Source organism: Thunnus thynnus, chromosome 17 (assembly GCF_963924715.1).
Source record: "Thunnus thynnus chromosome 17, fThuThy2.1, whole genome shotgun sequence".
In the NCBI taxonomy this organism is placed as follows: Eukaryota; Metazoa; Chordata; class Actinopteri; order Scombriformes; family Scombridae; genus Thunnus; species Thunnus thynnus.
In genome coordinates, this window is record NC_089533.1 from 4969856 (window position 1) to 4985877 (window position 16022).

Consider the following 16022-nt stretch of genomic DNA (forward strand, 5'->3'; position numbering starts at 1 on the left):
ATTCAAAGAAAAGTGAGATAAATGAGGTAAAGCAATAGAAATAGAAAGGAAGAGGACATTATATCAAGGATGAGGTTTGGTCACACACGTCTGAACAGTATGTTAAACATCATGTATGCTACAGGTAGATGTGAACATTGCAGACTACAGGAAACAGTGGAGCGTATTTTATACTGTCCTAGATATCAACAAGAGAAACTTAAAATGATGCTCCAAGGGAATCACATGACACAAGGTGTTAGAGAAATGTTGCAGAGGAGTCCGTTTTTTTAGAAAACACTGGAATTAACAGGATAATTTAAAGGAATAGTAATCAGCCACTGTCTATTCCATCCCCGCCTCCAAAGTCTCAAAAATCAACTTATTGTAGTTTTCATGTTGTGAGGGAGCAGTGATTAGCATTATCTCCTCACAACAAGGAGGTTGTGAGTTTGAATCCACTGACAGGTTTAATAGATTGGAAATATACTAAGAGGGTGTTTAGTTAGTCACTGTGACCTGATGTTTAAGGGAAAATCTGAGGAAAAACCGTTTGGGAACTGCTGCTTTAATGTGTAGCTCTGTGGCCACCAGCATTGCAGTTTTGTCTTTTCATATCCAGTTTCTTTGCTATGAATAGATGTGATCTGTGCTTGTTGTCACAGGTCTATGTTTATGAAGTCATGACATAAACAATACGTGACTCACTCCGTTCACATCAGCTCTGAGTTGGCTTTATGAATCAGTTTAAATCTGGTTTACTTCATTAGGTTCATTCAAGAACGGCTTTTCTGAGCCACCTTTTGTGAAACACGCCTCGGTAGCCAAAGCTGACGTAGAAAAAGTATGTAAAAGTATGATCATGGTACATTCATTCTGACAGTGCAACACAGATGGTCATCAGTGTGGCAGCTGTTAAGCTTTGATTAAACACACAGGCTCATTCCAGAGGATTTGTCTTTTTAAATACACCAGCAGAACGTTTTATCCCATGTGATGATTTATGTGTCTTTGGGTGCGTTTGTTTTGGTAGCCAGGAGAAGGTCAAAGGGGCCTGGCCGGAGTTCATTCAAGCCTCCTGAGCTGCAATTCCCAAGGCAGACTCTTCCTCTTCCTCCTCCCTTCATCCCCCGGCTTCTTCACAAAACAGAGGACAGACTCTGTCTGCAGCGGTCAGCCATTGTTTGGGAAGAAACAAGACTAGGTCAAAACCTAGTAAATGGCTGGACAGTGTATGAAACAAAAGTATTTAGTTCCATGACAGAAATATGCAGAAATAGAGAAAACCCTGACCAGCAGCTTTCCGAACAAGCGTTATTTGGATAAACTGACCACATATTGGGAATCTAAATGGTTACTCCCGCCTGAAAAAATATTCAAACTTAATTAAGTGACACTCAACCATCACTGATTGCTTGTGGTTGGTGCGAAATGCATTCTGGGATACTTAGCTGTCCCCACCTTCGGCCAACTCCGGCCATCCATTGGTTTAACTTCATCAGTCAGTCAGTCAGTCAGTCAGTGACTCAGTGACGGACAGACATTCGTGGGTGTTGGGTTGGCTCAGCTGTTGCGGTCCAGCCAAAAAGGAGAAGTTCACACAGCAGCCAGAGCACAGTGTTCTTCCGTGTGTTGTGTCCTTGGATAGTTTTCAATGTAAATGCCTAAAAAAATACAAAGAATGTTCTGTAACGGTTAAAGTGGTCATTTTTTCCCATTAAAGTGGTTATATAACAGGGAAGAATGAATCTTTTGAATACCAGCGGCTCAAGTAAACAGAAAACGCACTTTTGTCTCATTTAGTGCTATGTAATCCAGATTTGAAAGACACTCTGATACGTGCTGTTAAAGCAGTTCTATTAGCCAGCATGAAACCAGATAATAAGGAGCATGCAGGAATCTCGCTCAGTTTTTGGACTGGATTCATCATTTCGAAATTTAAGACAAAAAAAAGCCAAGGAGTGTCAGGGATTATATACCCTCAAAAACCTTCTCATGCATTCCATAGCCAAATTCAGTCATCCATGTGCAGTTCACTGGTGATGTGAGTAAGAGTTTAACAGGCAGTGTAGAAAAGCCTGTTTGGCTCCCCGCGGTGCTCTACAGCAGGCCTAATCCTTACAGCTGACATCTCTGCCAAGGATCCAGACTATCGGTTACTCCGGTTGGTGGAATGCAGGCTGCCACCATCCTGATTGAGAAAACACGTCACGTCTTTGCACGAGTGAAAGCCTGCTTCTGATAAAACCAAATGCTGGTGATGAAAGGAGCTGTTATAATCTCAGTGTGCTGCTGATGTTTTTACAGTCATTTCATTTTGACTTTTTTTTTTTTCTTTTTTTTGTCTTCACCAGAAACTCCAGTCATGTGGAGACACAGCCCAGCTCACTGCACCCCCCCCTCAACGAAGAGCCAAGTCTCTGGACCGCAGGACGTCAGACACTGTCATGACGGTATGTCACCAATCAGATACAGTTATTACTAATTAGTTGTGCTCTCACAACAAATAAAAAAAACAAAAATACTTGTTTTTTTTCTGGAAATTGAAGCTGCATCAGGCAATATTACACATTTGTGCTCCAAATGAAGCCCCTCTTGCAGCCCCTAGAGGCCGTTCACCTCCGTTACACCCAAGAGTACAGACCAAATTGTGTTGGTTGCACAGAGCATTGAAGTTGATCAGATTCTTGTTTACTTATTAGATTTAAGTAAAAATATGTTCATCCTAAACTCTTCTAAAGTTGTTTGTTTTTTGTATTTAAACCAAATTTTTACCCCTCACAGTAGCAGAAAACAGTATTTTTACTGAAAAATGAAAAATATACTAAAAAAAACATACATAAAAGTGTTAAAGTGAAAATATTAAGCACTGATGTATTTGCAAGGTTGGGCTCATGTTATTAAATTAAAAAGCAAAATAGTCTAGAAGAACAGATCAGATCTGTCATTATTTATGCTTTAACTTATTTTCTGCTCTTCTTCGGCTCCGTAAAGCACTTTGAACTGCTTTTAGTACTGCAGCACAAATAAACTTGAACTAGTAACTAGTAACTAAAGCTGTGAAATAAACATAGTGATGTAAAGAGTATTTAAGTATAAAATAGCATTTATACAGTAGAATGGAAATACTCAAATCAGTTTAAGTGCTTTAAAATTATACACAAGTAAACTGATTCACTTCTTGTCAAAATGTTACCAACCCTCTACCTACAACAATGAAAAGTATCCCATATTCACTACAAATACCCTATGTTGGTCATTACAAACGCAACATAAAACAGAAAAAAAAACTTCAAAAAAATCTTCATTTAAACCACAATGGTCACTTATATCACATTTAGTTCATAAAGTAAACTGACATACAGGATATTAAATCACCTCAAACAACTCTTCAAATGCTTAATTTAGTTCTCACAAGTTTGATTATATTGTAAACAGCAAATATGTTTTCCTTTAATCTTCTTTACAGCCGGATTTATTAAACTTCAAAAAGGGCTGGATGGTCAAATTGGACGAAAATGACAAGGTGAACACACATTTAAATAGAAGTTGTGATTTTCTACTGAATACACTGGTTACTGTTTCTGAACAACTTCTTGCATAGTGAACGTTTTAAATGTCTTTTGCTTCCCTCTAGTGGAAGAAATACTGGTTTGTGCTTTCAGCCGACAGTCTGAGATACTACAAGGACTCAATAGCTGAGGAGGTATTTTGAAATTACTTGTTTTATAGAGTTTAAAAAAAAAGGATTGTCTGTGTTTGATTCAACACTTTAAGACGTCTTCTTGTTTCTTCTCCAAGGCGTCAGATCTGGAAGGAGAAATCGATCTAACAAAGTGTTTTAACGTGTCTGAGTACCAGGTGCAGAGAAACTATGGCTTTCAGATCCATGTAAGAGTTCACATCGACAGTTCATACGCTAAACAGTAACGTTTTTATTTCCTGCCTTAACAAGAAGTTAAATGTTTGTACATCACAGACCCCGAAAGGTGTCTACACATTGTCGGCCATGACGGCGGGGATACGCAAGAACTGGATTCAGGCTCTGATGAAAAACGTACATCCAGCTAACGCTCCTGATGTTGCCAGGTGAATTCAATTCAAAATACTCCAAATACTCAATCTTAGATATTAGTTGAAATATAAATTATGTTTAGTGAAGCACAAAAAAGAAGATAGAATAAAAAAAATCTATGACATCTACTCATTTTTAAGACAGTCAAGACCAATTTTAGAGCAAATCTTCCCTTTATGCTATAGTCTCACGACGCATTGTTTAATTATTTATCACACTGTCAAAATAATCATAAATAAAATATTTATTTACTCTGCTTGTACCTACAAAATTAGTTAATATAATTGTATTCAATCCATTAGCTTTGCTTTAGGATTTAGTCTCTACATTTGGACTGCTAACAAGCTAATAATTAGCTTGTTAGCAGCTAAGCTAACAATTACTTTCATTATCATTATTTTTATGATTAATCTATTGTTTATAAAATGGTGGAAAACAGTTAAAAATGTCCATTACAATTTCCTAGAGCCCAAAACTGTCATATTTTAATAATTTAGATATTAGAAGACAAAGATATTTAATTTACAATGATACAAAACCAGAGGAAAGCAGCAAAACATAACATTTTGAAAACAGGAAAGAGTAGTTTAGCTTATTTCCTTGAAAAAATTATTAATGATAAACTTCAATGATTGAATGATTATCAAATTGTCGCTGATTATTTTTCTGTTAATCAGTTATTCATCTAATCGTTTCAGCTCTACACTGCATTGTGATATTTTTCCATCCTCCTCTATTCTAAACATATCTACCTGTTGTGTATAGTTTACCCGGCCACCACTTTCCCTGCAGCCCACCTGAAGCCCTCCCCAAACCAGACGTGACTCAGGACTCTTCCTCCACGGAAATCCCCACAGAGAGAAACCCTCACCCCAAACCCAAGAGCGTGATGGAACGACGACGGGAAGGACGCTACAAAACCTTCGACTGGGCTGAGTTCAGGCCTCAGAGCAAGCCGACATCAGACACAGACCCTCAGAAGAGTAAAGCTCTGTGCTCGCTAGAGCTGGGCGACCTAGAGAGGAGGAAGAGGCGGGAGGAGAGGAGGAGGAAGTACGAGAGCATGCTAGGCTTCTCTCTGGGTTGGGAGGCGAGCGGAGATGAGTCGGCTGACGGCAGCGACAGAGCGCTGAGTCCGAAATCACAGCAAAGAATGGAAGAAGAGATGGAAGACTGTTGGAAGCAGGTGGAGAGGACCGTCTTTAGACTGGAGAGGACCGTCCCGCTTTATAATGACGTGAAAGACACTGCAGAGATGGAGAAGCTGCTGGACAGCTACAGGAAGGGGGTGAGTACTTCAAATCTATGTTCAACTCATACCATGTTGGCCTGAATATAAAACTTTTCCAACAGCTGCTTTTGGAAGAACACTTTTTTAACATATAACACTTTGTTAACCCTAACCCTGACCCTTAACCCTGGCCATAACCCTAACCCTGACCCCTAACCCTGGCCCTAATCCTAACCGTGGCCCTAACCCTGACCCCTAACCCTAACCCTGGCCCTGACCCCTAACCCTGGCCCTAATCCTAATCCTAACCCTAACCCTAACCCTGGCCCTGACCCCTAACCCTGGCCCTAATCCTAATCCTAACCCTAACCCTGGCCCTAACCCTGACCCCGGCCATAACCCTAACCCTGGCCATAACCCTAACCCTGGCCCTAACCCTGACCCCTAACCCTTTACACTCGTCCTATTAGGAAAGTTTCCCATTAACATTATTAATCCAAGGAGAAGAGAGTTGTCATCCTTAAAGCCTTTTCTCTTGTTGAACTGAAATATTTACATTTAAGTAAAATGTAAATTTTGTGTAGTGTAATGTAAACATTTGTTTAGTTTGACTATCAGTCACTCACACTCTCCTGTCAGGCTGTTGGAAGTGCTGAAGTTATTTTCTCCAGCAGTTAAGCATTTTTCAGAATTTCTCTTTAGCTCTTTAGCTTCTTTTAACTAGAGCTTTGGTTGAGCGTTCTCATTAAACTCAGTGAATTTCCAGTGAAAATTTCTGTTTTCAGCAACAAAAAAAGCTTAGATAAACCCAATGTACACTACGTATCCAGCACCAAACAAGACAGACAGTCAGCAACTAGCTTGTAAACAAAGTGGAACGTTTAATAGAACCAAATATTTCTCCCAGGAGTCAGTAGAGACTAAAACATCTAAAAAAAAAAGAGTGAATACTGGACTTAGATCCATCAGTATAGACCTCATAAATATTTTATGCTTATTTAGTTTATGTTATGAGGAAAATACCTCATAAAGTCTAAATGAGTGTTAATGTTTGTCCGTGTCCGATGTACGTCAGCTGTTTGCTGTTGTTAACCGTTAACTCTAACAACTTTATAAGGTCATGATATTTCTGTGCTGTGTGTTTGTTGTTACGGAAGCCCAAGTGGCCAAAAATTATTTGCAATTATTTTATTATTATTTAGCCTTTTCACTGGCTGTCTTTGTGTTTGTTGAAGGTCGAGGATCTGAAGGCCCAGCTAGAAGACTCGGAGCGTCGCAGACTGGAGCTGGAAGCTCAGCTGAGTGCAGCAGGACGTTATCAGCAGCAAGTCTGCAAATCTGTAAAGCAACATTTTTTTTTTTTTTTTACCTCAGCTACTTACTCTTGGTAGTTTTTGATGACTTGTTATGTAACAATCATTCTCTGATCAAATGTAATATTTTTAACATCTGGTAGCTAATCCTCCTTTTTTCCCCTTTTCTCTGTTGTTTTTCCGAAGCTTGACCCCTCGCCAAGTTCTGAAGCAGATTTTTTCCCTTTGGACACAAATGAAAAACCATTAAACAACCACACACAGAGTCTGAATGATACATACAAAGAGACTAGAGAGTCTCTAGAGCAGCAGAACGTTATCAGACAGGAGCAGCTCACACCTGCACCTCCTTTAATAGCATCTCAACACACACCTGAACATCAGACGCCCAGCATCTGGCTGCACAATACAGACGGCAATCTCCAGGAACTTGGAGATCTTCTTCCTGACTGTCCTGAGGCAGTAGACACACCTTTACTATCACCTGCATCAGACAGCACAGACAGATTGTCTGAGAGTGAAGAACAAACCGTAGGATTGAACTTGGATGACGTAATAACCAACCAGCAGAATCAGCAAGACAAAGAGGACTGTCAGCTATTTCCTAACTCAGAGACTCAAATAAATAACAGCGAATACAGTTCAAGTTCCTTCATCCTGGAGAATCCTGCGGAGAGAGATGACGCCTCGCTGAGCTGCTGTGTAGAGCAGCACACACCTCCAGACCAGGTGATACTGAGGAGGCTCTCCCAGGAGGTGGAGCTGCTCACCAGCCAGAACGAGGCGCTCAACCAGCGCAACCAGGAGATGCTAAACCAACTAACGGAGGCAGACCGGGAGATAGAGAGGCTGAAAGCAGAGCTCAGCAGCAGGTACACTGAGCCCCATCACCTCCCTGAAGTGGAACAACTGGGACAAACGCATGTGCAGGATCTGGAGAGGGAGCTGAGTATGAGAGAACAGCAGCTCCAGGAGGCCCAGACGTTGATCACCTCCCTGGAGGAAAACCTGAGGGACACGGAGACGCTGCTGCAGATGGGCGTCACGACAGAAACGGAGGAAACGGGACAGGAGGAAAGCGACTGCGCCAAGAAAGCAGAGGGATACCTGCTGCGGTGTTTCGAGGCCACCGAGGCCAAGCTGACGGAGCTGGAGAGGCAGCTCGACCAATCGGAGCTGACCTGCAGGAAGCTCCAGGCACAGAACACGGAGCTGAAGGAAGCTGAGAAAGTTTACTGTGAGAGAGCGGCCGAGACCGAGGCCGACATCAGGAGGTTGAATCAAGATTTAGAGAGGGAGAAGTTAAAAGAAGGAGAGAGAAACAGATCTGTTTGTGCTGAAGAAAGGATCCAGCAAGTGATAGAGGAGATGATCATGAGGTTGAAAGCTTTGGGGAAACTACTGGAGGTTATTGACAGGTTGGATTTCGATACGATAAAGAGATCGACAGAAAGTGAGGAGGAGGAGAAGCCTGCAGTGGTGAGTCAGCTGAAGTGGGAGGAAGAGTTTTGGGGGTTGTTGCTCAATGAAGTGAAGGTCAAAACCTCCCAGCTGAGTGAGGAGAAAGCTGTAGACGTGCTTCTCAGCGAGGTGACAGAACATATGATAGTGGAGAAACAAATGCTGCTTTTAGGCCATGATTTACTTTCTGAGAGAGATAAAGAAAAGGAAGATTTGGAGGAGACGTACGAGAGCGAGACTTTGAAAGATCTGGACGATATTTGGAAAAGTGTGACAGCATCAGAAACCAAAAAGACAGACGACAGCAGGAAGTTTGATTTTAGTAACCGGCTGTGCGAGATGGATAAAAACGTGATGGAACGTTTTAGAGTCACCACACAGATGAAAACGTCTTTGCTAGACGAGATCGCCTCCTCTGTCAGCACCTCCGCTCGTGACAAACTGCGGTCGATGGCCGACAGGCTTTCTGACTCTCGCTTTTCGGAGCATCCCGGGTTTTGTTTCATTCACTCTGCGGCGACCGAAGCGATTTACTGCTGTCACATCAACAGGCTTCAGTCGACATACCAGAGAGAACTCGAAGAAACCAAACAGAGACTCCTCACCTGCTCTCTCATCTGCAGCGACTGTGTCGACCTGACGGAAGAAAACAGAGAGCTGAGAGCGAGACTGTCAAACCTAGAAGAACAACAGACGTCCTCATCTGCCGCAAAGACGAACGCGTGCTGCCAGACGGAGGAAACTCACCTACAAAACACAGATACCGAGCTACAGATGGGAGATGAAAGTGCCGCAGATGGAATCGAAACAGGAAATGTACCGGAAACATCAGAAGAAACGGCGGAGAATGAGTCCTCGCTCAGCTGTATGGAAATCCCTCTTTCAAGCGGCGAAGGTCATTGGGGAATCCAGGAGATCTCAGATGAAAACACAGAGAAAAACGAAGCCTCCCGCAGGGAAACAGATCCAAGCGAGCAGGTTTTAGCGCTGAGGAGAAGAGTGGAGGAACTGGAGGAGCAGCTGTCTGTCATAGCAGAGGAACTGAAAGAAGAGTTCGACGGCAAAATGAGTTCCGCTCAGACGCAACATGAGAAGGAAATGGAAAAGCTGAAGGTGGGTGGCGCAAAATAAATGTGACTCTTTGTGCTAGACAAAATAATCGTATAATAATAGTCATAATTGTGTTTTTCTTCCAGTGAGGGAACAACTACTGACACGTTTAACCTCGTTGTCGACTATTTTTTTATAAGAATACCACAGTTTGTAGTTTGATGTCCTACTTTCTAGGCAGGTTTTAGGTCTCATTCGTTTCCATATTGTGTAAAAATCAGCTTATAGAGACTGGAGCCTTATTTATCACAGTGACCACTACGTCTGCATTTACTTTTCTTACAGCGCAGTGTTGTTAAAACTCAAATCAGTCTATATTTTCAACAGCATACCTGCAGACATGTTCTTAGTGAACTCGAGCAGGTGTCAAGTCTTTGTTCATCTATTTTCAGACCATTTAGACCAAAAAAAGCCAATCGGTGCCTGGAAGATTTTAAAAACACTATATCATGCTTTTTGAAATGCTATGAGCAGTGATATTATGTACAGTAAATGTGATTTGTAGTAACTGGAGGAAAAACAGTTGCATGATCCTTTAAACTACATCTTATCCATCATATCAGACATGGAGGACACTGGCTGGCTGATATCGAACTTTAATTGAAAGCAAAAAACAAATTAACTTTAGTCCAACATATAAGCAAAGCAGTAAAGTCTAGCTGTTTAACTCTGGGTTTCAATCTATTTACATTTAATTTTAGTACTTGGAGCATTCACAAAACAGCTCTTGATTGATAAAGACGGGTAGCAGCAAAGCATGTCAAACTGTACTCTGATGATTCAGCATTTCACTCCTATAACACTATCAGACTTTAAGACGGACAGTTTCAAAAAAACGATCAAAATCGACACAGAAGAACTAGAGATATCTTTTTTTTTAGTCCATACATTCTTCTTCCTTGTCAAAATCTGGTGCCTACATTACCCACAATGCAACTTGACTGCCAGTAGTTTGGTCGGGCTCAAGCAGGTAGCCGATGCGACGCTGACTCAATGTTTAAAATCCCTTTAACTGTAAAACCTTGAAGGTTTTAAGTATGTGACCCACGTGTTCGTCTCTGGTTCCTTCAGGCCACCTGCGAGCGTGGCTTTGCCTCCATGGAGGAGTCTCACGTAAAGGTTGTGGAGGAGCTGCAGCGCCGACACCAACAGGAAGTGGAGCGCCTCCTGGTGGAGAGAGACAGACTGCTGGAGGAGGAGAGCGCTGCTACGGCAACCGGTGAGGAGACATTCAGTCACAACACACTTTTACATAACGTGTGTACGTGTCAGGAAAAGCTACAAGCTGCTTCTGATATTCAGTAGATTATTCAACACGAGTCGCTTGTTTTCTTCTTCTTCTCTCAGCAATCGAAGCCATCAAGAACGCTCATCGCCTGGAGCTGGAGAGGGAAGTGCAGAAGAGATGCCGGTCAGAGAACATCACAGGAAACACACACCTGGAAGACATATACAGACAACACACGTACGTCTAGTCATCTTCTAAACTTGTAGACAAACAGCGCACTGCGTGTTGCTAATTGGAGACAGTTTAATGTCTGTGTTTAATATCTGCGTACGTGGGTGTGTTTTGTAAAGTGAGGAGCTGGCCTCCTACCAGCGGGAGCTCGAGGTTCTGTCAGAGCAGTACTCTCTGAAGTGTCTGGAGAACGTTCATCTGGTCCAGGCTGTGGATGCAGAGAGGAAGGCCTTGTGTCAGTGCCAGCAGGAAAACCAAGACCTGAGGACCAGAAACCAGGTGAAGAGCTCCGATACACACTAATCAATCAGCTGCCAGCTATTTTGATCATCAATTCATTGTTTTAAGTCTTTTTTTTTAAATGAAAAAAAAAAAAAAAAGTCCAAATTCTCTGATTCCAGCTTCTCAAATGTGAATATTTTTGGTTTCTTTAGTTTGTGTGATTGTAAACTGAATATCTTTGGGTTGGTGGTCGAGACTAAACAAGATATTTGAGGTTGCATCTCTCATTTTTCTGACATTTTATGGAGCAAACAACCAGTCAAATTCCATGAACAAGATTCTTAAATATTTTCTCTTGCATGATGTTGGCAGTAAATTGTAGTTTATGTGACATTAAAATTGTCTTATAAAGTCTTAAATTTAACTAAGTGGACCCTGCAGAAACCCTGACTCCATACTTTGTGTGCTCTTTAATTGTTGTGTACACAGTTAATACACACACAGACGTTCAGTATAAAAACAACAAACACATGATATTCTGCTCCCGTGTGTCAGGATATAAAAAAATACTGTAAGCAAGGATTAAATATCTATCAAGTAATTCAGGTTCATTTTACAATAAGTCTGATTTAGTGTCCTTTTTTGATTTTCAGTGATATTACTTTGATATAGTTGGAACATTAAGACAAAAAGAAACATGTCAGTAAGTTGTTTTTGGCTTGTTCAGGAGCTGAGCGGTCACCTCGCAGCAGAGATCACCAGACTGTGTTCGCTGGCCAAACAGGACGCCCTGCCGCTCAGTCAGGGGATGGACGCCTACGAAATGGAGGTGAGTCAGACAGAGAAAGTGATAACTGTGGTAAAATTTCCTGTGTCAAGATGATTTTTTGGCATTTTTTCCTTAATTGGATACAAGGGTAGAGAGAAAGACATGGATGTTATAGTTATAACGTCTGAACCAGTAGAACACAGATTTGTGTTTTTCCTTTTATGACGGTCCTGTCAAACTTCACCTTTGTTCATCTTGTCTTCTAAATAAATGACCAAATATCAGTTTAAAATAGCAATTATTTTGTCTGTTAAATATTTTATCTGTACAGCTGATTTGTTTTTGTAATTCTTCCACAGTTACATGTTGAGTCTTGTTTTCTCATCTGAAATAATCTGTAACATAATATTACTTAGCTCATTGCTGAAATAAGATTAAAAACTTCAAACGTTATTAAGACACCTTTTAATAATAGACATTAACATAACGACATGGATGTACAGAACAACACATTCAGAACAAGATACTGTAAATCCAACTTATTCTGCCAGGAAACAAAACAGAAATGTAATTTTACAGTGAAAAGAGTATCAATAAAGTAGCATCACTATCATAACTGTGTTCTCCAACCTCTGCCATGATCACTGTGTGTGTTTACTGGAAGAAGTCAGTTTTATTACAGCACCTGTCATACACAACGGTAGGTCCAGCTGCTTTTCATATCAGCATAAAAACAGCTGATCAACATGATCAAATCATTTTAATATGAAGAAATACAACAAAAAATGAACAAACTCTCTCTCTCATACACACACACACTTTAATTAAAAAATCAGTTGATTAAAAACAGAAGACTAGTGTGTGTGTGTGTGTGTGCGCGTGTGTGTGTGTGTGTGGTAATGGGCCTCATCTTGTGCTGGTTGCCAGTTATGGCTCAGGGGTGTTTTCATGTTTTATAGGCTACTAAAATGTGTTTAAATGATTCCAATCAAGTCGGTTTTATTTATATAGCCCAATATCACAAATCAGTCTCAAATTAGTCTCAGAGGGGTTTTACAACATCTGTAGAGCAACACAACATCCTCTATCGTTAGACTCTCCATTCAAATAAGGAACAGAACAGACAGGAATAATAAATGTTGTGTACACAGAATAGACCCAAGATAGCAAAACTACAGAAATACAGCAGGAAAAAACAGGATGACGAAATTATAGATTAATTGATTAATATATATAAACCTCAAACATGTTTGTTTTAACCTGATTTTTCTCCTGAAGTGTCCCAGAATATACAAAAATGGAAATATTTCAACTTTTTCTTATTTTTGTGCATCTGAAACACATTTTTGTACATAGTGAAGCGTTAAATTTGACCAAAATTTATTCAAAAATCACCATTTGCATTCTTCACAGTCAATAACATTCACTGAGATCATTATGGTGGTTATATTGTGCTGTTTGATGTAACATAGGATCATCATATAGTGTGATTGTGAATGTTTTTTCTCTATAAACAATAAAACCTAAAGAATACACTCTCTCTGCTCTCTGAAAGCTTCATTAAGGTTTAATTACCCATTTATTAACGACTGATGAGGTGTTTATGAATGAAAAATAGATTTGTGGTTCAGAAGTTTGTTCTAGAGACTAATTATTTAAAGTTTTTTTTATCTCAGATCACCCTGCGAGTGAAGGAGTCCGAGGTCCAGTGTCTGAAGCAGGAGATCACGTCTCTGAAGGACGAACTCCAGTCAGCACAGAGGGTGAGAGTCAAACACAATAATAACTGTAAATAGTCTGAATGTGTCATAGAAAGAAAAAAAACATCTCTGTCATATTGCAGGACAAGAGGAACATTACGAAGAAGTACAAGGACATGTACACCGAGCTGAGCATCACGAGAGCCAAAGCTGAGAGAGACATCGACCAGCTGAGAGAGAATCTGCGGCTGGTTCATCAGGCTCTGAGACAAACTTCACCCTGAACACGCTGCCGCTTTACTCGCAGACAAGCTGACGTTCGCTGCTTTTCATCCTTTCTCCTGCTCTTTTATTCTTTATTTTTCTTTCACAAAGGCAGTCGCTCGTCTTCAAATAAAACAAACGACAATTTAAAATCACATCAATCAATAAATAAAACAAGAAAAAAGCAAAACAAACCAAATATAAAGATCAGGAAATAAGCAAAATAACTCTTCATATGAAAAAACAGACAATAGAAACTTATAATAAATACAAAATAGCAAAAATAAATAGCAACAAAAACAAAGTATTACATTTTTTGGTGTGAATTTTGGAAAGAAACTATTTTCATTTTTTAACATTTACATTGTCTTCACTGTAACACTCAAGAAATCTAATTTAAAGAGAATTATTTCCTTCTACAACCTTTTATTTACTTATTTAATAAATCCTGAAACTCTTATACACATTTTTTTTATTTGTTTTGTACAGAAAAGCTGTATATTCATATTGTCTGTCATGCCTGTCTGAACTGATTATTAGCATTTTTAACAGAGTTTGTGATTTAGATTGAATCCTCTTGTGATGGTTCCTTTTTTTAATCTTGTCTTCTAAATATTGACCAAATATCAACATTTAAAACAGCAATATTTTATCTGTTGTAAATATTTGTATCTGTACAGCCAATTTATCGTTGTAATACTTTCACCAGACTTGCACAGTTCCATGTTTCATCAGATATGTATGTTAATTGTCAGCCTCTTCATCCCTGCTGTATGTGTCCTTGTTTTGTTTTTTAAGAATTCTTAAATTAAACATTTCTGACAGGTAGCTTTACTGTCATTCACAGACTGTAATTTATATTTGTACACTGCAGTGTTATTGACATAACGTGATTTTTAATTAAATTACATTGGCACTTGAGGCCTGTTTCTTTTCCTTTGTGTTGTTGACTGTCGTCATGCCACAGGTCTCTGCATGCTTCACGGGCTGAACACCGGAGACATTCATTTTGTTTTTGTCATTTCCGGCAGCGATGAGAGAAAATTCAGGAAGGATAAAAACTGAAAACAGCTGCTACGTTATTTTAATATCTCGTCAAGGTGAAGCAAAAACACTACATGTTCAGGCTATTCGTCAACAGTTTTCAGCCCCTTTTTTTTCTGGAGGAAGAAGACTGTCGAGTTACCTGAAGAAATACAGGTGACTTCCGAGTCGACATTTCAGTATAAAAGCCCTGATTGACGTGACGTATGAGAGTTGCTTCAAGCTCCACACAGTGAAAAATAACTGGAATAAGCTTTGAATTGATTACGACTATTGAATTAATCATATTTTTTCTATAAATTATGAAGAAAACAAGAACAAAATGTCGACATCTTAATATCTATTGTGTAAACTCTATATATACCATAGACTCACCATGACGTCATCTATTAGTTCGTGGACTGTTTTGAAGCCTGGGGTTCAGCGATTTGACCGTCGCCATCTTTGATTTTTGGAACCAGAGGTTAGGGCTGACGCTAGCTGCTAGCTTGGTAAGCACGGTGCATTTACAGTCTATTGTTAACTGTGATAATGCTAATGCTAATTTTCATTAGCAAAAAACAGGCCTAAAACCATTAAAACAAAATGTACATACTGGAAAAACTGAACATCTGACTCCTTAGAGGGTCTTTTAGTACAGCCAAACGTTGAACAAGACGTTTTTAGGCGATCAAAATGTTACAATTAACCTTCATGAACCGAAAACACACTGTGAAATAGCAACAGCTACGGCTATACTCTGTAAATCTGGGGTTACGCCATGTTTACGTTACCGTTGTCGCTGTCGTAGCGACTTGTCAATCACCATGTAGCCACGCCCTAAAGCATACCCTGCTTTATCGTCAAATTTAAATTAAATGGGACTATAAGTTACTAAATGAACATCATGCTGTATTGAAGAAGACTTTAAACTAGCGATTGCGACCATAAACTCATTAGGAAACTGTTTACTGAGGTAATAAATCAAGTGAGAAGTAGGGTCATTTTCTCATAGACTTCTATACAATCGGACTTCTTTTTACAACCAGTGGAGTCGCCCCCTGATGGCCATTAGAGAAAATGCAGGTTTAAGTCACTTCCGCATTGGCTTCACTTTTCAGACCCGCATCTACCTACTTTGATATATAAACACTCAAACTGAACATGTTTGCTGTGCAGTTAAGTTCAGTCAACAATTGTTTTCTTTTGACTTTGAAGTAAATCAGTCTTTTCCTCCATGAACTACGCTGCCTAATCAGCACTGATCCTTGTTTTAATGTGTCCAAACAGGGATGTGTTGAGATGAAAACTCTACATCATACTTTCCATTTTAAAAAGTATTTGGTTTGATTTTGGCCCTCGTGCTTTTGTAATCTGCGGACCAAAAGACTTGCTTTTTGACTTGCATGTCACATT

General features: G+C 39.9%; 1 protein-coding gene across 2 annotated transcripts in view; it reads left to right on the forward strand.

The window, feature by feature from the left end:
• LOC137201017 (myosin phosphatase Rho-interacting protein-like) overlaps positions 1 to 14504 on the forward strand; it is a 28724-nt gene extending 14220 nt beyond the window's left edge. Inside the window, exons 9-22 of one of the 2 annotated variants that reach the window (XM_067615823.1) lie at positions 2334 to 2432; positions 3449 to 3505; positions 3617 to 3685; positions 3781 to 3870; positions 3959 to 4068; positions 4820 to 5342; positions 6521 to 6625; positions 6785 to 9172; positions 10241 to 10388; positions 10517 to 10634; positions 10748 to 10907; positions 11578 to 11679; positions 13296 to 13382; positions 13463 to 14504. In XM_067615823.1, the coding sequence (XP_067471924.1) occupies positions 2334 to 2432; positions 3449 to 3505; positions 3617 to 3685; positions 3781 to 3870; positions 3959 to 4068; positions 4820 to 5342; positions 6521 to 6625; positions 6785 to 9172; positions 10241 to 10388; positions 10517 to 10634; positions 10748 to 10907; positions 11578 to 11679; positions 13296 to 13382; positions 13463 to 13603 (4197 nt within the window). In that variant the 3' untranslated portion in view covers positions 13604 to 14504. The remainder of the gene's footprint in view (positions 1 to 2333; positions 2433 to 3448; positions 3506 to 3616; positions 3686 to 3780; positions 3871 to 3958; positions 4069 to 4819; positions 5343 to 6520; positions 6626 to 6784; positions 9173 to 10240; positions 10389 to 10516; positions 10635 to 10747; positions 10908 to 11577; positions 11680 to 13295; positions 13383 to 13462) is intronic. The other variant, XM_067615824.1, reaches the window with a different exon arrangement.
• Positions 14505 to 16022: the final 1518 nt, after the last annotated feature.